The sequence below is a fragment of the Eschrichtius robustus genome, chromosome 6, assembly GCF_028021215.1.
Source record: "Eschrichtius robustus isolate mEscRob2 chromosome 6, mEscRob2.pri, whole genome shotgun sequence".
NCBI lineage: Eukaryota > Metazoa > Chordata > Mammalia > Artiodactyla > Eschrichtiidae > Eschrichtius > Eschrichtius robustus.
The window spans coordinates 15,471,509-15,495,537 of record NC_090829.1 but is presented as its reverse complement, the minus strand read 5'-3'; the positions used below and the strand labels follow the sequence as shown (position 1 = coordinate 15,495,537).

Sequence of the window (24,029 nt, the reverse complement as noted above, 5' to 3'; positions counted from 1 at the left end):
GCCACACTGAATCGAGAGGAAGCAGAGTTTTAAGAAGCCTCAGAGGCCGTGCACTTGGCCGTTTTAACATCAACTTGTACAAGTCGGTCTCTCCCCTCACCTGCCTGGGGCTGCTGGGACCCCCACATGCTCAAGGACAGTTATGAAGAGAAGCAATCAATGCAACTGCTTTGCTTATAAATACCTTTATTTTATAAAGCCACGGATTGTTCTGTCAAGTTTTTTTTTTAAACCACACTTATAAAAAAGATGTTGACAATTCTTAGGAAAAAAAAGCTGAAAATGTTTCTCATCAAGTCAGGGTTACACAAAGATTATATTTATAATATATATTTGTATATTGATAATTTAGAGACGAAAGGTAGGGACTGGCAAAGCGAGGGCTGCTGCAGTTAGATTTCCGACACTTGATCGTTGCCCACAAACAACGTTTCTTGACAGAAGGGGTTAACGAGGACCATCCCGGTGTCTCTGTAGTCACCGTTGGCTGGGGAGCGGGGCTCCGAGAGCTGGTCCTGGGGGACAGAGGGAGCAGATGGCATGAGCTGGGTAGGGGTTATCAGGTGGCCATTCTTAAAGAAATGTACCCACGGGGACGTTTACTTCCACTTGGGAGTGCTTGGTAAACATTAAAAAAAGTTATTGAAATATAGTCAACATAACAATATTATGTGAGTTTCAGGTGTACTACATAGTGATTTGACATTTTTACACACATTATGAAATGGTCATCACGATAAGTCTAATAACCGTGTGTCCTCATACAAAGTTATTACAATATTATCGACCATATTCCTTATGGTGTACGTTACATCCCTGAGGCTTATTTATTATATAACTGGAGGTTTGTTCCTCTTAATCCCCTTCACCTATTTCACTCCCCACCACAACCATTTTTCACCATCCTCACTGCTGATGCTGGGGTACAGAGCCCTTTCTGCTCTTTTTTCAGACTTTTATAGCAGCTTCCAAAGAAGACTTCCTGCTTCCTGAATCACCTCCACCACAGGTTGCCAGAGGTGGCGTTGCTTTCCATGCTGCCCTGGTGGGCAAAACCTGGTCCACTTGGGCCCCAGACTCTCCTTCCTGACTCTTTGTCACAGACCTCCGGGAGGCCTCGCCACTTTTCTTTCCTGAACATACCCTGCGCTTGCCCACCTCCTTCCTCTCCTGCCACCCACCTGTCAGAGCCTCCAAGGCTAATTCTACTCTCCCGAATCCTCCCATAGCCTGGTCAGAATTCTCGGCCCATTTCTTGTAGCACTAGATGTGCTGAGCTGAAGGGATCTGAATCTCTGTGTGACTGCACAATAGGCGGTGGGTGAAAAATTCAGTCGTCTACACAGTCTGAGGAGTGGAAAAGCCTAGAAACAAACAATCTGCTCGGGTCATCTGAATGGCTTTGGCTGCAGCTACCAAGGACTGCAAGCACTTGGGGGCCACAAAATGGCTGTTCTCAGACTCAGGCCCAGGTGTTAACGTAGAGAAAAAAGCCATAGTTTGTTCCAGTTCTACACAACGGAAGGCTCAGAGCCTGCAGGATATTTCAGGGCAAGGACTCAGCAGCAGGCCTAGATGTAACCGGCTTAGGCCAGACCAGCTTAGAAATGGCTTCGTTTTAAGAAGCCACGATTAATACTCTGAAGTTTATTTTTAAACAAAACATGTTATTTTTGGCAAGTATGTATTACTTTATGGGTAATAAGGAGAGACAGGAAGAAAGGTCATTTGTTGTAAAATGTCTTTTCAGAAGACAAGAATTTCCTTCACTGTCTGGAATCAGCTGTGCGCCCATCTAAAGGGTGGATGTGGGACCAGCCGTCTAAGTAAGGAGAATAGGGCGGCATGTCAGCGAGGGGACAGAAATCCTCTTTCTCCACTGGGCTTTGGGGTTGAGCTGCGGACGGGAATTTTGGAGCCTGAGACCTGGCTTGCGGCTTTACAGTTCTGACAACGCAAGCGTTCAAGGGTGAACCACGTGGGAGAAGTTACTCTGCGTAGAAAAGAGAAAGTTATGTAGAAAATAACTAAGGCAGGAAAGAAGAAAACAGAAGGAGGGGAGGGAAAAAGAAGAGAAAGCATGGAAAAGTTTCCAGGCGCCTCTGGGCATCACAACCCTGCCCATCCAGCCGGGATTCTGTTTTGTGGCTTTCATCAGCCCAGAAGGGGAGCAGGGCACCGGGGAAACTTGCTTAGGCAAAGCACTTGGCAGCCTCCAACGCTGGCCGCCCGGCAGTGAGCTCATGGTCCTGTGACTGTGGTCGCTCTGTGGGTGGGCGGCAGGGCCTCTGCGCCCAGGGAGGGGACAGCTGCTGTTACTGAGAATACAGCAGAACGAGGGGAGGGGGCTGGCTGGGAGGGGAGGGTGAGAAACCCATTCTAAAGCCGGCAGAGCTTCCCGCCGCTGGTGCCGCTGCAGCCTCCTGACCCTGGGGTCCTGACTGCGGCATCTGCAAGCAGGGCCCTTGCGACAGTACGCTCACCGGCACCGTCCTCTAGCTTTGGTTTTCATTTACCAATCTGTAAAGAGCATATGAGGAGTTTAGGATCCAGGGGTGCACGGCCCACACTCAAAGTGGGCCAGCCCCCTGTCCAAGTTACCTATTTTTTCACTCACTGTAACAGTTCTCAGGAACACTTCTGCCACCAAATTGCACCCTGGCCACACTAAAGGTCAATGCCCTTGTGAGGCCTGTCCCTCTGTTTGTCCTTCAGCTAAAACTTCTTACTGAGCGTCCACTGTGTGTCAGGCTTTGGGCTGGATAATGGGTAAATCGTGAGTAAAGTTCACTCACGTGACAACCATTTACAGAGTACCTACCATGTGCTGTGCACTGTTCGTGGAGCTGGGTATAGGTCAGTGAACAGAGCAAACAATCCTCCTGCCCTCAGGCAGCTTATGTTCTAGTAGGTGAGATGGATGCACACCAGTCAACAGAGAGAGAAGTGTGCAATGCCAGGCAGTGAGAAGTGCTCGAAGCAGGGATGGGGACAGAGCACCAGGGGTTGGAGGGTGGGGTTCTAACCTGTGTAGAGCAGTCAGGGAAGGCCTCCCTGAGGAGGTGGCATTGCAGCAGAGGCCTGGAGGAAGTGAGGGGTGGAGGCAGCCGGCAGAAGAGCATTTCAGACAGGTGCCAGGACGAGCTCACTCTTGGGCTGGGGCATGTGCTCTCTGGCAGAGGGGGAGGAGGTGGGCAGGGCCAGCCCGAGAAACGCCTGCTAAGAGGAATCTGGATTCCGTCCGAAGTGTGAAGAGGGGCCCTGTGAAGCTTGGGAGCCGTGGCTGACGGGAGGTCCTCCCTTGGAAAGATCATCTGGCTGCTGTGTTTAGGACAGACCGTGGCGGGTAGCCAGTAGCAGGGAGAGCTGTTTGCAGAGCGATGGCAGCAATCCACGATTCGAGGGATGATGGCAGCCTGGATGAGGGGTCGCAGTGCAAGTGGTGAGCCCTGCTCACGTGGAGGAAGAACCGACGGGGCCGCAGACAGACGGGAGGTGGGGTGTGCGAGAGGAGAAGGCGGCCGGCGGTGCCATCTAATAACGAGAAACACCAGGGGGCCTTCTGGGCGTCGGGGCAGGAGGGAGAAGCCGAGAGTTCAGTCTCGGGCTGTTGGCTTGGAGATGCCTGTTAGAAACGTGTGCATCTGTAGCTGGGCACACGGGTCTGGAGGTCAGGGGAGACGGCCAGGCTAGAGCAGAACTTGGTAGTCACGGTGAGGAATGGGATTTAAAGGCATGGAGCTGAGAGGAAAGAGAAGAGAAGCGGTGGGAGCACTGAGCACGCGCCCTCCCGTGACTGGAGGTCGGGGCGAGACAGGGGCCAACGACGGAGACTGAGGAGGAGCTGCTGGTGGGTGGGGAGAACAGGACAGGATGGGGCCCAGATGCCAGCGGAGAAACGTTTGGAGGAGGAGACGACTGACTGTGCCAATGCTGCTGCTAGATGGAGTAGAATGAGGGCCCAGAATGGCCCCTGGGGTTATAGCAATATGGGGACAACCAGTTACTCCGGGGGGGGGAAGGGACATTCTAAACTATAATGTCAGACCAGTAGCTGCACAATGACAACCCTGATAAGTGCCACGATGGAAAAGCACAGGAGCTGAGACCATACGACAGGAGAGTGAACCCAGCCTGGCAGACAGGGAAGGCCTCTCTGAGGAAGTGACGGTTGGACTGGGCCCTGAGTGGTGGGTAGGAGTCACTGAGGTGAACAGCGAAGGGGGTGCCAGGGAGGGACAGAAAACATGCCAGGAGAAGAAACAGCTCATGCACAGCCCTGGAGTGGGATGTAACTTGGTGCCGTAAGGGAATGAAAAGAAATGCAATGTGGCCGGAGCTTAGCAAACAAGAGGGAGAGGGCGTAACATGAGGCTGGAGAGTTGGGCGGGGACAGGTCCACCTGGCAGGCCCTGAAAAGACTTTGAACTTTAACTTACCAGCAACGGGAAACTACTGAAAGGTTTTGAGCACGGGAGTGATGTGATCACATGCCTGTTTATAAAAGCTCATCTGCTGCTGGAGGGATGAGAGGGGACGGTTCCTCCAGAAGCTCTCAGCTACCCCTGCCTTTACTCAGACGTCTGTCATCCTTCTCCAGGGCCATCTCAACTGTATCCCAGGTGACCTACTTATTTTTCGTATGTCTGTCTGTCCTCTCATCCATTCATCCATCCACTAAACCACCCTTCTTTCCTTCCTATCCCTTCACTGATGACGTGCCCTCACCAGACCATCAGCACAATCTTTCTACAACTAGTTCACAAAAAGCGCAAAACTTTCAATGACCCTCTGCTGCCCAAGACTAAAGCACAAACTCCATTCAACCCCATCCAAGGCTGTGCCTAATCCATCTACCTTTCCAGCCACACCCTGGCCTCTGCCCTATCTTCCGGTGAGAGTGGAAAGAGGTCTGCAGTCAGAGAGACCTGGGTCAAAGCGCAGCTCTCTCACTGGCCGGCTGGGGGTTTCAGGCAAATACTCACCCTCCCAGCACCTGCACTGTGAAGCTTTCCTCCACTGGGTTCCCCAGCTCTGTACCTCTCCCTGTAGCCCCCCTAGTTTGCTTTGAATGATGTCGGGGTTCGTACCTCACCCAAATCTTGGATCCTGGGCCCCTCGAGAGCAAGCTTTCACCTTCACAGTCCCCAGAGAGTGCCTGCCCCCAAACGATCCTCAGTGAACAGTCGTTGACTTGTTCCCAGAAACCCAAAGTCCCAAGAACCGTTCTTCTCAAACTTCAACGTGAGCAGAAGGCCCCCGGGGATCCTCGCTAATGCAGATGCCCATTTGGCAGGGCTAGGGCGGGCGCACAGCCTCCAGGACCACGCTGCTCGGAGGGGCGAGGGGCTAAGAGGCGAGCAGCTGCTCTGCTCTCTTTGGAGCCTGTGCTCTTCCCACAGCGGCAGCCCTCCCCAGGGCAGCCCCTGGTTTGGGGCTCGTTACCTCAGAGGTTTCAAGGGACTGGATCTCCCTGGGAAGCTCCACGGCGTGTTTGCTGAAGTAGTCCATGGTGATGGCGTTGTTCCAGTAGCTCAGGCTGTTCTCGGGGTTGGCCGGCTTCTTCTTCTTCCGCAGGCAGCACACGGTCAGCAGGACGGCTGTCGAGAGAGTCCGCGTTAGAGAGCGGGAGGGTGGCGAGCAGGGTCAGGCGGGCCATGACAGTTACACATCCAGCCACTTGCCCTGCTCGTTGATTCGTTTGTTCGTCTGCTCAACAGATATCTATAAACACTGAGCACCTGCTTTGTGCAGGGTGCTGGGGAGAGGGGGAGAGAAGAGAAAAACAAGACTGACCTGCTTTCATAAGCTTCCCTCTTAGCGTGTGGATGGAGGGGTGCACGGGGGTCAGACAATATACAAGAGAACTGTTCAAAGAAAAGAAAATGTGGCAAAGTGAGAGAGACAACAGGGGGTAGCTGGGGGAGAGGCTCCATCGTGAAAGGCTTGCCTGAGCAGTGACCTTACAGCTGAGACTGGAATTAGGGAAGAAGCTGGCCATGTGTGGAACAGGGGCAGTGTGTCCCAGGTGGAGGGAACAGCACGTGCAAAGGGCCTGAGGTGGGGACAAGCTGCCTGTGTGTGAGGAAAGAGTCGCATGGCTGGAGTGGGGTGGGTGTGGGAGAGTGAGGTGGGAGGTGAGGCCAGAGCGATGCTTAGAGGCTGCCTCCATAGGCTCAGGGGCAAGAGGCGTGGATGCGATTTTGGATACTTGTGCATGCTGCAGTGCCACCCAGTGAGTTTGCTCCAAGGAAAGGCCTTGCTCTCTCGCTGGGACGGCTCCCCAGAGCTTGGCTTCAGAGAATGGCATGTGTGCACCAAGTTGCACCATGGGACTGATAAGGAGTGTTCTCAGTCAGAGCGAGAGCGTGGCAGAGAGACGGGAAGAGCCCAGGGAATTTTACAAAATGAGCCTTGACTTCCACAGAGGGCAGAGGTTCACAGAGCAAATCTCTGGGCAGAGGTCTTGGACCCTGATAAAACAGCTGCTCTGGCCTCATCATCATCGTCAAAAAACAAATAGCTGCTAACAGTCTTATAGCATTTATGTGCCAGGTGGCTCCAAGCACTTTAGAAACATTAATTCATTTAATCCTCTACGTAACTCCATGAGGTCCCCATTTTACAGAAAGGAAAACGGAGACTCAGAGAGGTGAAGTGACTTGCCCAAGAGCAAACCCAGACATCTGGACTCCAAAGTCCATGCTCTCAACCATCTATGACTCTGCCTCACAAAGACAAGCCAAACGCTGATGTGGAGCCCGCACTGCACAGGCGGGCCTGATGTGGCCTCCACACAGCTCGATGTGCCACACTGTCTGTTCAGTCTCGGAGACTCGGGGGCCCCGGGAGGAAGCAGCACGTTTGGATGTTGCTGATGAACCAGGTATGAACAGAGTGGCTTGGACATGCTGACAGGGAAGGCTTCCGAGGTCGGAGGGTGGGGTGGCCTGTCCAGGGTCACACAGGGGAACAGGTGATGCAATGACCAGGATGACAGGCGCCCTCTTGGGGAGAAGCCAGTAGATGAAGACTGGGCACCTCCTGCCCAGGCTCCCATCACCAGAGCCCATAGGGTGGGTGAAACTCTCAGCCAGGGGTGGGCAGGGCTGTATCCAACAACCCGGCGGTGCCCATCATCGGCATTGGGGAGTGGGGGGGGGGGCCCGTGCTGAGCGGCCCACAAAGGCTGGTACTGTGGCGGCAATGGCCATCGGGGGGCAGTGGAGGCTATCTCTGTCTACCGCAGCCCAAAGGCTTGGCTGGCTTTGGGGGCCTGTGCACGCCAGGGTGTGGGGAAGCTGCAAAAGCTGGCATCCACACAGGCTGAGACCTCAGGGCCCAGAACCGAGAGCCCTGTGGGCTGAATGGGGAATTCTGTAGCTCTTCCCTGCTGTTGGCCTTGCTGGTATCTCAACCTGAAAAGGCTTCCAGGCAAAGTCAAGAGATTGGGCAAATTTCCATTCCAGCCAATCTGCTTTGATCAAAAAGACTTCTACTTTGCTTACCATTTTTCCAGGTCCCCACAAAAAATTTTAAAAATAGAAAGGCGATTTCTGAATATTTGAGGGAAAAGAAATTTTAGACCGGCTGGCAGAGATTCCTTCAAGCTTTGTGGGTTTCCTCCCTTCCTTCCAAAGAGCCCTTTCTTCAACTGGTTGAAGGAGGAAGGGGTGAGGAGGGAGGCTGCAGAGTCAGCCTGAAAATCTGCTAGTTTCGGGCTCACCTCCTTGTTCTACAGATGAGAAGACTCTGGTCCAAAGCAGCCAGCTGACTTGCCACAGGTCACAGCGAGTGGTGGGACTGGGGTGAGGCCCCAGGTCCCCTCTCCCCTTTTCTGGAGTCTTTATTCTTCAGGGTCACTACTTTTCACCCTGCTCCAGGACTGGGATGGTGAAGCAGCCCAGGGGAATTCAAGCTGGGCAAACCTAAGCCACAGGGAGAGGGCTAGGCTGCATGAACCCCCTTGCTACCCCGGGCGGGCGCAAGCTGTAGAATCCAGGTCCCCTGAGCCCCAGTCCAGTGCCCTCTGAGCCCACACTGCCCCTGCTCCGGGGCCTGGGCCTGTTTAGGACGCAGGACCAGAATCCTGCCCTGCGGGAAGGGCTGGGGGTCGGAACAGGGAGTTCTGTTCCTAGCTTTCTCCCCCTCCCATGTTGTTAGTGCCCCGGCCTGATTACACGTCTATCAGGGAGTTCCTGGTGCCTCTCTAACACCATTTCGCTTACATACCAGAAGCCAGCCCAGCTGCAGGGGGAGCACAGGCTTGGAGTCCAAAAGACCTGGGTTCAAGTCTGACTCTGCTGTGAGTTACACTAAGTGTCACTTCATCACGCTGATCACTACGGACTCTGTAAGGTTGTAAGGAGAGTTAGAGATCATGAATGCAAAATGCTGAGCACACTGCCTGGTGCTTAACTAATAGGAGTTTCCTTCTTGTCCTCTCAGCATCATCCCTGAAGAGACATCCTGAAAGAAAAACTGGGCTGCAAGACTGTTGGGTGGTTCAAGGCCAGGGCTCCAACTGTGGTTTAGCGCTTTCATTATTTTGGGGTCTGAACTTTCATCCCAGAAAGAAAAGTACAATCAGACTTATGGAATCTCTACTATATTCCCAGGTGCTCTACAGTCTGATTTAACCCACAAAATAGCTGCCTGAGGAAGGTGCTGGCACTCTTCCCATTCACAGAAGAGGCAACTGCAGTTCACGGAGGTTCACAGAATTGATCCTGGTTACTCAGCTAATTACTGGAGCTTGAACCCAGGTCTCTGTCACCCTGACGTTGATGGTCATTGTCCTAGCTCATCCTGAGCACTGGATGGGGCGTGCCTGAGGCAGGTGGAAGCACTGCGTAAACCACACAGCTCCGTGCACACACAGGGCGTGAGCCACCCCCTCTCCCATGCCACTGAAAGCTTCAACTGCTCTGTTTCTCCAAAGGGAACAGCTGTCAAGACTCTCAAGGAGGTCAGTGAGATCCCTATTTCCTACAGTTTTAAAACTGGAGTGAGGGTGAAGCAAGCTCTCTCGGCTTCCCAGGCATGTCAGTGGGAAATCAGCTGTAGCTTGTCAGATGTATGACGGGAAGGAGGAGGGTTGCTGATGTGAAGATGGAACCCAGGTACTGTGTTGACGTTTCTGGGAGGGGCCTCATTTCAGGGATGGGACCTGTTGTGTGATGGGAAATGGAAATGAGAGCATACAGGACCCTGAGGTTGCTTTTCAAATACCTGATGAAAGTGCTCTCCATGGCCTGCTGGAGAATGCGTGGCAAATCCTGACAAGATGAATATAATCACTATCTGACCACTGCCCTCATCTGGCACCTCTCTGTGGCAGATGCTGTGAAAGGACCTCAGATGCATCAGCTCTGCTGTGCGCAACAAGCCTTTGGGGAGGCTGCTGCAGCCCTGGGAGTGCCTGCTCAGCTTTCTTGCTGCAGGGGCACAGCCGAGGGACCGCCCCAGCCGCCTCCCCTTGGACTCGCCACCACGTGTGTGCCGAGGCCACGCTTCCCGGGCTGCTCCCAGCCGTGGCTGACTATGCAGGCCTGTTCCTGCAGGACAGGAGACTCCTCTAACAGCCTGAGGACGACCCTCACCTGGCAGAAACTTCCTTAGGACTGCACTGCACTGCTGGGAAGCCTCTTCCTTCCCAGCCCTCCGGCCCCTTCTCCTTCCTCAGGTGTCATACCTTTACTGCGGTACTGAGGCTCTCCCTGCCTCCTCCAGCCCCTTCCTTAAGACTGCACAGGTGTTTCCCAAATAAATCTCTTGCAGGCCTAATTCTGCTTTGGTATCTGCCTCCTGAAGGCCCTGAATTAACACAGCGGACGCTAGTCCTATTTTCACAGGTGAGAAAACATTGGCCCAAGGCTTAACCTGTCCAAGTCCCACAGGTGACGAGTGGGAGAGCTGGGGTTACGTCCAGGTGTGTCTGATTCCCAAGCCGAGGCTTCCTATCACACCAGGCTCCCTCTCAAGTGATTCACATGGGTTTAAAGTTAGGAAAGTGAGAGAGGGCAGGGAGCTCTGACGTCTCAGTTTGGCCCCTCATTAGGTAGAAGAGAAACCGGAGACACTCAAGGGGGATTAGTCAGGTGGTGCCAGCCCAGCTGTGGACAGTCATTTCCCCGCTTTGGAGGTTGGGGAGGAGGCCAGGGGAGGCCTCAGGATGTAGAAGGAGACCAGGCTGGACAGAGGCCATGGGCCTGGGGAAAGCAGTTTTGGGGGCTCACTGACTCCCCGCCCTGGTGGGTAGGGATGTGCCTGAGGAAGCTCCAGGAGGTTCCTGCAGGGGGCGCTGGTCAGGAAGCACAGGGAAGAGCTGTGAGAGTGTGGCCACGGCACTCTGGTCCAACCTCGGGGACAACCCCGGAAAAGCCTTCCTTGTCTAAAGGCTTCCCCATCTCCTTCAATTGGCTCATAAGCCCCAAGGAGACAACCTCCTGGTCAAACTTCCTTCCTGTCCTAATCTCTTCTATTCTTTTTACTGGAAAAGCACTTCTGACCCAGGTTTTTTAATATGATAACTACAAAGTCATTGGGGTCTGTGAGTGAAAGGTACACAGATACATTCAGCTTTCAGTAATATTCACAGAACAACTGGTAATATAGCCAAGAGCCATATGGGCACAAGGATGTGTTATCTCTGAGTACTGCACTGATGCTCCAACGGCATTTACTGTGCATCTGGAAGGAAGCCAACCTGCTCTGGGCGAGGTGCACGTGGACCCTCACAGGTCCAGGGTCAGCGAGAGGCGCTACTCTGCTTTGGACAGCTCAACTTGGACTGATGATGAACAACATCCGTAGCTGGCCTCGCTTCCTGCTTTCACCCCATATAACCCCCATCTCTTTCAAGGAGGCTGGATGACGACATTCTCAAGAATGGATGTGGCATGTGCAGGACAGGCCAGGGAACCTGGTAGAGCCACACAACTGACCTCCTGATGAAAACCCAGAGCACTGACAGCTGAGAGCAGGGACCCCCCTTCAGTGCCAGGCCGAGGCTTCCAGTAGGAGGTGGTGTGCTGTGCGTCCTGATGGTGGCAGCAGAGACCAGCTCAGGAGCCACATGGCTCCCGGGCCCCAGCCAAATGTGGCCTGGATCCAATCAATTTCGGTTCTCAGCACATCTGAAACTGTGTGTGGCTGTCTCCAGTGTGGCTCAGGAGACAAAGCATTTCTCAGACCTGGCACAATATACATCCAGCCGCCGGGCGGGGCTCACGATCTGGAAGGACAGGTGGAAGTGGTGACATCCCTTCTCGGGCAGGCCTGAGACTTGCTGTGATCACCCTCTGCTTCCACCAGAAACTGGGGACTTGCCAGCCTGCCTGGCAGCCCCGGCCTCTGAAGCCTGGCTTCTGCTGAATGCAGAAAAGCAGGACCAGGGCCAGGGCCAGGGCTACTCTGAAAAGCCAGATGAGGAAATCTATGCACACACTGTGCTACCAACACAGATCGCCTGAAATATCTGGCAAACTAGCAAAGGAGGAGACCCTTCTTTGAGGGCTGGAGTTTGCTTTAGGATAAATGTAGCTTCTGGGAAGGTCTGAAATACAAGGGCCCTTAGCCCTGGAAGACGTCTGCTTGCCTGATGACTCGAGTGGCGCCAGGCTATGAAAACAGCCTGGCTAGTTACTCATCTGTGCTTCCAAAGAGCACAGCGTTCTCAAGCTGGACAAGTGTCTCCTTTCTCAATGCCCCTCTCATCAGCACCTTCACAGGGTCAATGATGGTCCCACAGGACAGGGAGCTGTCTGTGGAGGCAGCTAGGCTGGAACCTTGTGGCCTGAGGATGGTGGAAATGCAAGACAGACACCAAAGGAAGCGGGGGCTGCAGTCCCCAGGGGCAATCTTCCTTTATGAAGTAATACGCTCTATCCCCGCAGCTGAAGGCTCCTGTCAGGGCCAGAAGCATTCTCGTGGTGCATTTCCAGGCTGCGTCCTTGCTTCTGTCTTGGCTGATGTTACTATGCATGGTTTAGGCAGCCCATGGGTTTTCCACTTTGCAGTAAAACCTTATCTAATCTCAACCTCAGACATGGCAAAAGGGCTGGAGAAGTCTTTTTAGAACTGCAAACGCAGGTGGGTGTGGCCCATGGGGGTGCAGGTGGGGAGAGGGCTCTGGCAGCTGGGGGTGTGGGGAGCCACATGACCCACCTCTGGGTCCCCAGTGCTTGGAACAGTGCTTGGCACACAGTGGGTACTCAGGAAATGCTGTGCTGAGTCAAATGGATTCTACCACCAGATCTGGGCTGACTCATGTGTGACTGGGACCCTGGGCAAGTCATTTCACTTGATGATTTACTCCCCACCTGTATGGTATGTTTGCTTTTTCTGTTTTGTTTTATTCCTCTGGCTAGTCTGTTTCAAGGATGAATGATTAAAAATAATGGGAACTCCCTTTGTAAACTAGAGCCTCTAGACACATGGAAAGAATGGAAAATTAGAAAGCTGTCTCTAATGTGGTTACTTCTCAAATATGACCATTATTAATAATTTATTGGCTAACAGTGCTACATTTTCTCATTATCATTCTTCTGTTTTTTTTTTTTTTTTCATTCTTCTGTTTTAGACGTGGGCGATTACAGCTTTATGAATACCTCTGTGCTTCCATGAGTGACAATACAGCTGCTTAATGAAAGAATGAAATATGCAACCTGCAAACATTTTCACTTTTCCTGCACTGGGGCCTTGAGCAGATGTAGGCCGCCTACCCCTGACATGGAAAGTTTGTTTTGCTTATCAACTAGAAGGAGACAGGGAGCTGGGAGAGATGGCTCCTGGAAAGAGTCCAGACTCCAGATTAAAGAGGATCTTAACAGAGTACAATGCCAAGCAGACATCAGCTTAATATTCAAGGCACACACCTCCTGTGCTGACGTTCGATGGACCCACAACAGCAAAGGCTGGGAGACCTGGCTTAACAGCCTCCTCTGTGGAAAGCTTCTGGGGCTTCGTTCCCCTTGAGATTGGGCTGAGACCATGGTGTGACGTGAGGCATTACAATCAACGGAGCTGACGCAGTGCAGGCTGCCCGGATGTGACCAAAGTGTCCAGAACAGAGCAACTGCCACCTGCTCTCCTTTGTCACGGCAGGGCTTGTGCAACGTTGTGCTCCCTCTGGGGAAGCTGGCGTAAACTGGAGGCTGTCAGAGGGGCAGATTGGGGCAGGGCCAGGGCCAGGGCCAGGCGGCCCTGTGAAGAGACTCGAAGGAACAGGGATAAGCAGCTTGGAAAAGGAAAACCTGCACTTGAGAGCCATTTCATGTATCTCAGGGGTTGGTGGATGGACTTGTTTTTTGTATGGTTTCAGAGGGCACAGGTTAGGACCAAAGAGTGGGAATTACAAAGAGGCGAATTTCAGGCCCCCAGGAGAGCTGGAAACAACCCGATGGGTCACAGGAGAAGGGCCTGATGAGTGGGGAGCACAGGGGGTTTCTCACCCCTGGAAGGGCTGAGGGGGTGCCTGGATGGTGGCCGTGTGGGTTGGGGAGTGGCGGGTACAGTGAGGATTCCTGTGGGGCCATCAGAGGAATGCTAAGAACTGAGGATCGAATACTCGGGGAAGGCGTAAAGGAAGCCCTGGGTCCTGAGTGATTGCATCAGGTTCTTTATGGAGCTGTCAGTGGGGAATCCCCTTGACTCTTCATTAAAGGAGTGATGGGCAGCAGTAAGGAGGCATTGGTGGCCTGGGGGAGCCCTTCCCCACAGACCAGTGAGAGCAAAAGACAACGACAAGGTCCACAAAGCATCAGCTCACACCACCCATGAACAAACCAAACAGGGGTTGGGGGGGGGGAGGGACTGCTAAATTCACATGTAACTCTCAAGCCTCAATTTAGCTACAAAAACTCTGTTTTTATCAAGGCTAACAGAACTTCCCGCAAGATCAAAGCTTCATCTTTTCTTCTTTCTCAGGGGAAGACAGAGGAGGGGGAGGAAAAGAGGTGAGAGAGGAGAAGAACAGCAGGAAGGGCGATGGAAGGGAGGCGGGGAGGAAGGCGAGGGCTCTGCTACTCAGAAGCTGTAAGTTTGGAAGCACCAGTTTTCAACCTGCGGTGTGTTGGTGCCATGTCGCTACAGGAGAGAGCAGGCAGGGTAGTGTCACGACAAGAGCCCTGGGCTGGAAGACAGGTGCTCGGAGCTCACATCCCAGCCCTGCCTCTCAGTAACTCTGGGGTCCTGGGGGAACCATGTCCCCTCCCCAGCTTGGTGTTTCTTTCTGCACATGCAGAGTCGGATTGGACCCCACAGCTCCTGGGAGTTGTGCATTTACCATCAGTGGGCATGTGAGCCATGGCCTGACCAGCCAAGGACCAGGGGTGGGGATAATCCGTGATTCTTGTTCTACTACCTCCTCTCCCAGGATTCTGGGAAGTTTGCAGCCCACTTGGTGGGGGCTGCCCACGTATGGGGCAAAGGGATTCTAGGGATGGGCAAGCCGGTGTGGTGGGTGGGTGGGGGAGAAGGGAGAGGGTGAGGCACTTACAGCAGGAGGAGATGGGCACGCTGATGGCCAGGATCACCCAGGCGATGTCCATCTTGCTCAGGCAGATGGTGGCTCTGTGCTGGGGTTTGTCCCCTTCGGCCACATGGGAGATGTTCCCTGCTGTTCCAGGCTTCCAGGTCCCAGCGGGGACCAGACGGTTGAGGAAGTTTCCTGTGGCTGTGGACACCACTGTGGAGAGGGGACTGAGCACCCTGCCAGTCATGGTGGGCGTAGGGGTGGCCACAGCTTCCTCCTTGGCTAGGGAAACAGTGCTTTCTGAAACCCCGGGGGGGCGGGCCGGGGCCTGCGGGGCTGAGGATGTTCCCTGAGGAAGCCCCTCGGAAGGGGCTGAGACACTGGCATCGTAGGCAGCCTGAATGGGCCCCATGGTGGCCGTGAAGACCCCAGAGCTGGCAGATGGAGGTCTGCTGGTGCCAGGGGTGACAGTAAGCCAGGAGTCACTGTGGCTGGGGCCATCCTGTGGGTCACCGCGGGGGTGCTGAGAAGGCACTGGGGCAGGATGTGGACTGGCGGGGGTGCCTGAGGCTGCTGTGGTGGCCGGCTCCCCTCCTTGGCTGGTGAAGGTGGGACCACCCCCCTGGTCTGCTCTGGTAAGGCCGGGCTTGTCCTCCGCAGACACCAGGGGCGTGCTGGGTCGTACCCACGAGGTCCTGCTGGGCGCCAAGGTTGCGGCCACTGTCTGGGGCTGTGGAGAGGAGGAGTAAGCCCAGAGTGGGTTCCTGGGGGTGAGGGTGGAGGGGTCAGGCTCCACAGACCCTGTGAAGTTGCCTTTGTAAATCTGAAAGATCTTCCCCAGGGGCCGCTTCTGCCCCAGATATGTGGAGCTCTGATTTCGTCCCCGCAGGCCTTCCTTCCTTCTGGAGTGACCGCTGGGTGCAGGCAGGACAGGGCGTGGTGAACTGCTGGCTCCCTTTCGGGAGGAGCCAGGGGGCCTGGGGGGCCTGCGTGGGGTAGCCCGGGAGGGGGCCGTGAGGGGACGGCTGGTAGCATCCCTTGGCTTTGTCAGCAGGATGGTGGGCACGGCCTGGCCCGGGGGGCGGCCCTCTGAATGGGAGGACGTGGTTGCCACGGCAGCAGGAAGTGGCCCTGTGGACAGGGGGCCTTCAGAATGGGGGGTGGTTGCCGTCGCCATGACGGTGGAGATGGTGTTTTTAGGAGGGTGTCCACTTGGATCGGGTGTTGTCGTTGCCATGGAAGCTGCAGCCTGTGAGGAGGGGCCGTCGGATTGAGGGGTCAGTGCCACCACGGAAGTGGAAGTGGGGGCAGCCACCACGGAGGAGCGTCTGGTAGAACTGAGGGGTGCTGTCACCATGGTGTCTGGGGTAGTGCCTGAGGGGAAGACTTGAAGAGATTCCCTGGGAGATGGTTCCTGGGCAGCAAATACCAGTGCTTCAGTCAGTGCCAAGGTCAGGAGGAAGCCTTGAGAAGGAGACAGAGAACAGAGAGGTGAAATGCCCAGGAGCAGCTTGGCCCTGGGCCTTCCTTACCCATGAAACTGAAACGCCTGGGAACTCAAGGGAAACATCGGGAGCATCCCTGAGGTCCACGCCCATCAGACACAGGACCATGGGGACTTGGGGAAGCTTCAGCAGGTGGGTGCCACCCAGCACCTGTCCCAGAGAGAACCCAGCCACAGGGGAAGCGGAGCCGGCTAAGCCAGCCAGGCCCGTCCTTTCCCAAATACCTCTGAAATGCCATGGCCCTCCGCCCAAGGGCAGCTGCTCAGAACAGGCTGGGGGTAGGGGCACAGAAGAAGACTTGTGGCCTCTGAGTGCCTGCTGGCCCTCTGCACCAGGGAGCAGTCAAGGCCAGCGCGGCCACAAGGAAGCCAGCAGCTCTGTGTGAGCTGCCCTGAGCCACTGAGTAGCGCCTGGGTGGGCAGAGCGGACCAGCGGCCACGCCTCTTCTGACTCTTCCATTTATGAACTAGACAAAGGCACAAACGACAGACCTCTGTTCATTCAGGCCCACCCACCAAATGATTAAGGAGGGTCTAGCCCCTCCTTGACCCTGGAGACACAAAAATGAACATGGCAGTCTCTGGCCCTGGGTGAGCTCATATAAATCCACAAATAATCCTAAAACAAGGCAGGGACGTCTCAGTACCATCGGAGACTGACAGGCAGAAGGGGACAGGGGTTCAGAGGGTGAGCAGATCTGGTGCCTATTAAGCACTTAGCACAGAGCCTGCAGGAGAAGTGCATTCCATGAACGCCAGCTGGTTGTATGGTTGTTGTCATGTTAACTGCTTGTCCTATGTGCTCATGAGGCTGAACTCTGTGGAAAACCACTGGTGGTGCCCAGCCTTTTAGAGCAGGAGGAGCCCTTCTGAGCATTAGAAGGAAACCATGGACTTTGCACGATGGTGAGTGTGTGTGCTTTTAGTTCATTGAGAAAAATGCACAAGGACAAAAACCTATACATTTAAAAACTCTTCTAAATATGTATGGATTTTATTAATCACAACAGCATGTGCCTATCTTTAAAAATAACACCTCCTATCAATGTGAGACATAGGATCTATCCAGATTATAGACGGGAAGACTGGCCACCCCGTACAACACACAGGCTGGGAAGAGCTGCTCCGTATTGCCGAGGAGCACCTGACAAACCTCTAAGGCCTGATTCTGTCCTGAGCACTCGCCCTGTTCATATGAGCCCCCTGCTGGGTCACTCGCATGCCCTTCCTTCAGCCCTGCTAGCCGCCCAGACAATGGTAGAGATGGGCCTCTGCCGGGTAACTCTCTTGGCGCCTCCCTCCCCGACCAGATTCCAGCAGGATGAATGGTCAAAGCAGGGGCCCTGGCAGTGATTCCTGGGAGCCTGGGGTGGTCAGCAAAGCTGACAGGGGATGTCTGGGGCCCTGGTGGGTTTCTGGAAGCAGAGAGGAGGAGGAGACCTCCTGACACTCCTTTGAAGCAAGGATCACCACGGAGGCCTCCTCCAACTAGGGGAGGGTGGGGTGGACCAGTGTCCCCTCAACCTGCATGTCTAACTTAGTGGGTGGGGGAGGCTGAGGGACTGCAGACTGAGCAGAGACGGCAGCACCCACATCTCCAGGACCAACACTTTGCCCTAAGCGACCTAGTTTCTCTAAACTTTCATTCATAGTCTAGCCCATACACCAACAGTGTTTTCTCCTTCTCCGGGTCAATCCTAAAATCTGTTTAACGCTGAGCACCGGCTCTGGACCTGTCTTTCACTCTCGATTTAACCCTCACAACCACTTGATGGGGCAGGAAGTTGAGGCTGAGGGAGATTAAGTAACGTGTTCAAAGCCCCTCAGTAGCAGAAGGGGTATTTGACACCCAGGCGTTCCTGGTCGCCCACCAGCAGTGAGGCAGGAGAAGAGGACGGAACGTCGCAGCCACAGAAGGAACAACGTGCTCGTGCGCTGACCGGTTCAGGGTTATTCCAGGTCCTTCCCGGCATTTTAGCACCACAGGGACAATCTACTCCTAGAGCTGGTGGTCGTGACTACTGAGGTTTTAAGGGACATTCCCTTATAAGGCTCTGTTTGGCTCACAAGCACCCTGGTTCACTCTAAGTGTTGAACACATCCCCCTCAAATCCGTATGTTGAAGCCCTGACCCTAGCACCTCAGAATGGGACTGTATGTTAGGCAGGGCCTTTGAAGAGCGGATTAAGGCAAAATGAAGCTGTTGGCGTAGGTCCTAACCCAATCTGACTGGTATCCTTATAAGAAAAGGAGCTCAGGACACAGAGATGCCAGGAATGCCTGTACACAGGCAGGACACATGAAAGGCCGGCCACCTGCAACCCAAGAAGAGAGGCATCAGGGGACTCCAACCCTGCTGGCACCTGGATCTTGGGCTTCCAGTCTCCAGAACTGGGAGGAGAAAACTTTCTGCTGTTTAAGCCCCCCAGCCTGTGGTACCTTGTATGGCAGACTGAGCAGACTGATATACCTGTCACACCTTAAAGATTCCTGAAAAAGGAGAGGCGGACACTGGGGCTCGTGTGCAGGTGGTTTATTTTGGGAAGTGACCGTAGCGGACAGCGGCGGGGGTCTGAGATGAGTGAAACAGGGAAAGTCAATCCCAGCGCAGGTGATCAGCTGATCAGGGTGCCACTCAAATCCACTGGGGGTCTCTGAGGGGCTGAGCAGACGCACGTCGAACTGTGAGAGGAGCACCTCCCACCAGCAGCTTTCCTTCCCACGGGCCCGGTGCTGCTCCACCCCCCCCTCCTGCCTCCTCCTCAAGGCCCAAGTGGCTGAGTCAGAGACGCCCTGGGCGGGGGCTGTCAGCTCACACCTGTGCCTGGCTGGAGGCTGCTGGAGTTAAAATTAAGAGCCCAGAGGATTTCTGGGGTGGAGCACAGATGTGTTCCATACAATCCAAGGCCCAAGACCAAGGACACTGCCGCCTTCTGGCAGTAGCGTCAGGGGCAGCGCAAAGCTTTCAGAGAGGACCTGACGGACCCCAGGGACAGGCCGGGGGTGGGAGAGGAGCAGCTTGGCCTCCAGGAGAACTTCTGCAGCCTCTAGAGGCAGAGGGCTTAACGCATCCTGGTCTTTAAAATACTCAGGGAAAGAAATTCCCCTGACTTTCCTACCACGAGCATTTCAGGGGCTAAAATCCTCCCAGCTGGGAACTATACGACAGGAGTGCTTCCTGCAAGACTAACAGTGGAAGTAAACATGTTTGCCCTTGCTGCGGCTCTTTTTAGTTGCCAGCATCCCCTGATGTTATTCTTCTCTCTAGGAGGACCGTTAGGGCAAATTACCTCTCAGCCCTTTCTTCTTTAGGCTTTAAAACTTCGGTACAATGAATGGATACTGCCATCCTGGGTGCAGAGGGCTTTCACCTGGAGGATGACATTTAGCTGTCACAGTGATAAGGGCACTAGAGGCAACTTAGTCCAATCCCCTCATTTCACAGAGGGGGCAACGGAAGGAGTGAACTGACTTGTCCAGGAGCCCAGCTGGTTAGGGACACAGCCTGGATCATGGCCATTATTTCAAAGCAACTTTTCATTTGTATCATAAAAATTGCTACAACACTGCACTGTCCAAATGCCTCCTTCAACATCCACTGTCACCTTCACTATGGAAATTGTCTCTCCTCTTTGGCACAAAAGGTTAAGGACTGAATGCAAGGGCGCACACTGTCACAATAACTGTGCAAGGCCTTCAACCCAGGGCTCCCCTAACAGATGCAAATTTCCACTCCAGGCCCTTTGTGCTGGCCTGCGCACTCCCCTCCCCACAATCTGGGGCTACCGCCTCATTGCATATCATTTGCATAGATTTGCATAATAGGCTCTGGAGGCTCTAATTCCAAATATATAGGAGAGACCATAACTAAAATCTAACTTGACGTGTGTTAAATGTGGAACTGGTTTTTAATGCATGTCAGAATAAGGACAAGTGTAGGGGGTGGAAACCCGCAGATTGATGGGTGCCCCGATATCACAGGGAGGCCTCCCCCTACCTAGAATTCCAATGCATACATGATCCCAGGACCCAAGGGAAGGAAAAGCCTTCCTCCTTCTGTTTATTTGGTTGGCTGCCCACAGTCCATATTGGGCATGATATTTGCATCTGGCAAAGGCAAGGAGGGAATTGGTGAAGAGAGAAATGGCTAATCTGTACTGAGTGCTTCCTGCATGCCACATGCCGCTCCAAGGCTGAGCCTGTCCTGACACATTTAATCCTCATAACAACCTGATGAGGCAGGTACTATCATTAGCTCCCCACTGCAACTGAGGAAAAGCAGCACAGAGAGGCACAGGAAGCTGCCTCCTTCCACACAGCCAGGAACAGGGAGCTGAGATTTGAACCTGGCAGCCTGGCCCCGGAGTCCACACTCTCAACCGCGTTCACTCATCGCTCTGCTCTGCACATTCAAAAGCAGTGGTCCACTATCTTTTGGGAATTGATTTTCTATTACTGCTCTTTTGACTTTTCTTTCCTCTTACCTGTTTTCTTCCAGCTCCTTTTCAGGGCTCTATATTAACATTTATGTTCTTTTAACAAGTTAATCAATTAACTTTATTTTGCAAGTAACTAGGGGGAACTTGTAGTAGGACAATACAAAAGCTGGACATCCTTGCTTTAATTCTCTCCTTTTTTCCAATCCTGGCATTTCATGCACACCATTGTTTAACTAATTAAATTAATTGTATAACTTTTATCTTAAAATTGCTTACACACATGCACATTTATTACATGTATACGTTTTCCCTTGCACATATAAATAGAATCCTATCTCATTTTCCTTGTGATTTAAAATATCTGCTAAGTAGAGCTTCCCTCCCAGTTAAGTTAGGTTTCCACTGCCAGATATTCTTCCATTGCCTCTAAATCCTGTGACAGAACCACAGGAGTCTGAGAAGTCTTCTAAGCCATCCCCCATCACTAAGCAAGATGTCAGCATGGCCATCCCAGATGCTTGGTGTGGTGATTTAAAACTGGGTCTGCAAGTTCTCCAAAACTGCTCCCACCAAGAGGTGGAATCTGAACCTAGCTGGGCCTTTGTGACCTCCTTGATGAACAGAATGGGGAAGAAGTGACACCACGTGGTTTCTGAGGCCAGGGAAGAAAAGGTCATTCAGCCTCTGCAGGTTTCTCTTGGGGGCCTTCAGGCCCATGTAAAAAGTCCAGCCACCTCGACGCCAGCATGTGGAGAGACCGTGTGAAGAGCAACAGAAAGGTGTGAGGAGCCCCAGCTGTTTCAGCCCCAGCCAGGCATTGGACATGAGAGAGGCGGAGCCCAGGAGATGAGCCTGGTCCAGCCACTACTGGACCTCGACCACACAGACCCCAAGACAGAGTCACCTATCTGAGCCCAGTCAACCTGGACATTCATGAACAAAATAAACAATTGTTGCTGCTTTACTCCACGTTTGGGTGGGGTTTGTTTTGCAGCAATAAGTAATCGGGATACTTGGGAATTTAGCTTCTGCATCCGATGCTTCAATGACAAAAAGAAAGAGAACCCATGCACATCAAGTCTGACCATCAGGGAGTCTTTTCTACGTGGGCAATAACATACCATCTTGCCAGGAAACAGGCCCTTTTCATTTCAAGATTATTGTCTTTTAATCGGAAGGGGTGCTAGGGTTCTCTGGTATCTAATTCGCTTTACAATGAGAAGGCTGAGCCCCAACAAAGTGGAATCCTTGCCCTGGGCCACACACTGCCCGGCCAGCCCCACTATGATGCACCGACCCACAGGGTTCTTTTTATATCACTGGGGTCCCGGTATTCTGGTGCTCCACCCTCCGTACTTCAGTGATCCCTTTTGTTTTAAAGATCAAAAACCTCCTCATTCCTAAGAGCATGGTTTCCCTCACTCAGAAATAAATATGCATCATTGACTTCAGGGTGAGCTGGGTGACTGCTCTGAAGAGGTACTCATGCCTGTGACCTTGGGCTTCTTTATGAAAGGGAGATTTTTTTCACAAAGAAAAAAAGGAGTTTTGGGTACATATCTTTGCTGCTACCCTCTTTCCAAGCAGCCACATTCCAAATGTTCTCTCCCATCAAGTCCTGCTGGGGACATGCCTCAGGTCACAGGGCTAAAGCACAGAGGGTTCTGCTTAGTTCTTAGAGATACCTGAGGCCATCACCTGGTGGGTTCCAGAAATGTCTGGAGATCACTGGTTTCACAGTTGGGCTGATGAGGTCCATGACTCCACTGGGAATTATTACTCAGAGTACAATCTCTAGAACACATGCGAGCAAGAAAACCACGCGAGATGGGCCTGGGTGCCCCAGACACACCTATGAACTCACCTCGTGTCGCAACTCTGGGAGGCTGACAGATCACAGCTTCCTAACAAAAACATGTGCACGCATGTGTGAGTTCACGCGCGTGCGCACTCACACACACACGCACACAGAGACAAGCACTGTACAGGTCCTCTCCTGGGAACAGGAACTAGGGAAGAATGACAAATGTGAGTCCTCCCATCATCTCCATGCTAACATACAGTTAAGTCATTCATCTAAGGTCAGAGCGGCCACCATGTAGCAGTACCAGGATTTAAACCCAGGTTTCTCTGACCCTGGCTGCTCCAGAACCTAGGTACTGAGAAAGTTTTGATCCAGGAAAATGTCCTACGTGAGCTGGAGAACGCTTTATGAAGACAGGCAATGATAGAACAATAGTAACGGCTGTGATGACCACAATTAAAAAACAAAAATTTCCTCCAAAGCGGAAACACTTGGTAACCACACCACTTTTTATCCTCAGCTTTTGCTTCTCTGCCTTAGTCATTCAGTTCCATTTGGGACAAGCATTTTCCAACTAGAACTCCTCCTGGGCCTTGAAGCCATTGTTAGGAGCCCCTCCTTCTGTGCCTGTAACCACTAAGCCTACCCCTGTTCTAGCCCCCATCTCTCTAAATGTCTAAATATCTGTTTCCCTGTCTGAACTCTAAGCTGCCAGAGGGCAAAGACTGTGTCTGGATCAATGATATTTCCCCATATCTAGTCCAGCACCTTAGCCACAACAAATCTTTGCTGAAGAATAAGAAACCCTCCTAAATATCCAAAATATAAGAACTCATACAACTCAATTAGCAACACCCCCCAAATAATCCGATTAAAAAATTGGTAGAGGGTCTGAATAGATATTTTTCCAAAGAAGACATCCAGACGGCCAACAGGTACATGAAAAGGTGCTCAATATCACTAATCATCAGAGAAATGCAAATCAAAACCACAATGAGATATCACCTCACACCCATCAGAATGACTATTATCAAAAAGATAAGAGATAAGTGTTAGTGAGGATGTGGAGAAAAGGAAACTCTTGTGCACTGTTGGCGGCAATGTAAGTTGGTACAGCCAGTATGGAAAACAGGATGGAGGTTTCTCAAAAAACTAAAAATAGAACTAATATATTATTTAGCAATTCCACTTCTGAGCACATTTCTGAAGGAAACAAAAATCACTATCTTGAAGAGATATTTGCATCCCCATGTTCACTGCAGCATAATTTACAATAGCCAAGCCATGGAAACAAGCTAAGTTTCTACTGATGGATAAATGGATAAAGAAAATGTGGTATTACACACACACACACACACACATACACACACACAGAAAAATATTACTCAGCCACAAAAAAGAAGGAAATGCTCCCATTTGCAACAACATGGATGGACCTTGAGGGAATTAATGATAACTGAAATAAGACAGACAGAGAAAGACAAATACCATATGATCTCATTTATATGTGGAATCTAAAATAAAAATCAAACTCACAGAAACAGAGAACACATTGGTGGTTACCAGAGGTGGGCAATAGAGGGTGGGGGAAATGTGGGAAGGTGGTCAAAATGTACAAACTTCCAGTTACAATAAATAAGTTCTGGGCATAAGGCACAGCATGGTGCCTACAGTTCACAATACTTATTGTATATTTGAAAGTTGTTGAGAGTAGATCTTAAAAGTTTTAATCACACAAAAAATGTATACCTATGTGAGGTGACTGATGTTAACTAAACTTATTGTGGTGATCATTTCACAATATAC

General features: G+C 52.4%; 1 protein-coding gene across 1 annotated transcript in view; it reads right to left on the bottom strand.

Annotated features, from left to right (window-relative positions):
• Positions 1–392: 392 nt before the first annotated feature.
• The window catches only part of TMEM108 (transmembrane protein 108), a 154,803-nt gene continuing 131,166 nt past the window's right edge, over positions 393–24,029 (bottom strand). The window contains exons 2-4 of the mRNA XM_068545610.1: positions 14,501–15,940; positions 5,446–5,600; positions 393–515 (exon numbers count right to left, since the gene is read on the bottom strand). Of these exons, the coding sequence (XP_068401711.1) occupies positions 393–515; positions 5,446–5,600; positions 14,501–15,940 (1,718 nt within the window). The remainder of the gene's footprint in view (positions 516–5,445; positions 5,601–14,500; positions 15,941–24,029) is intronic.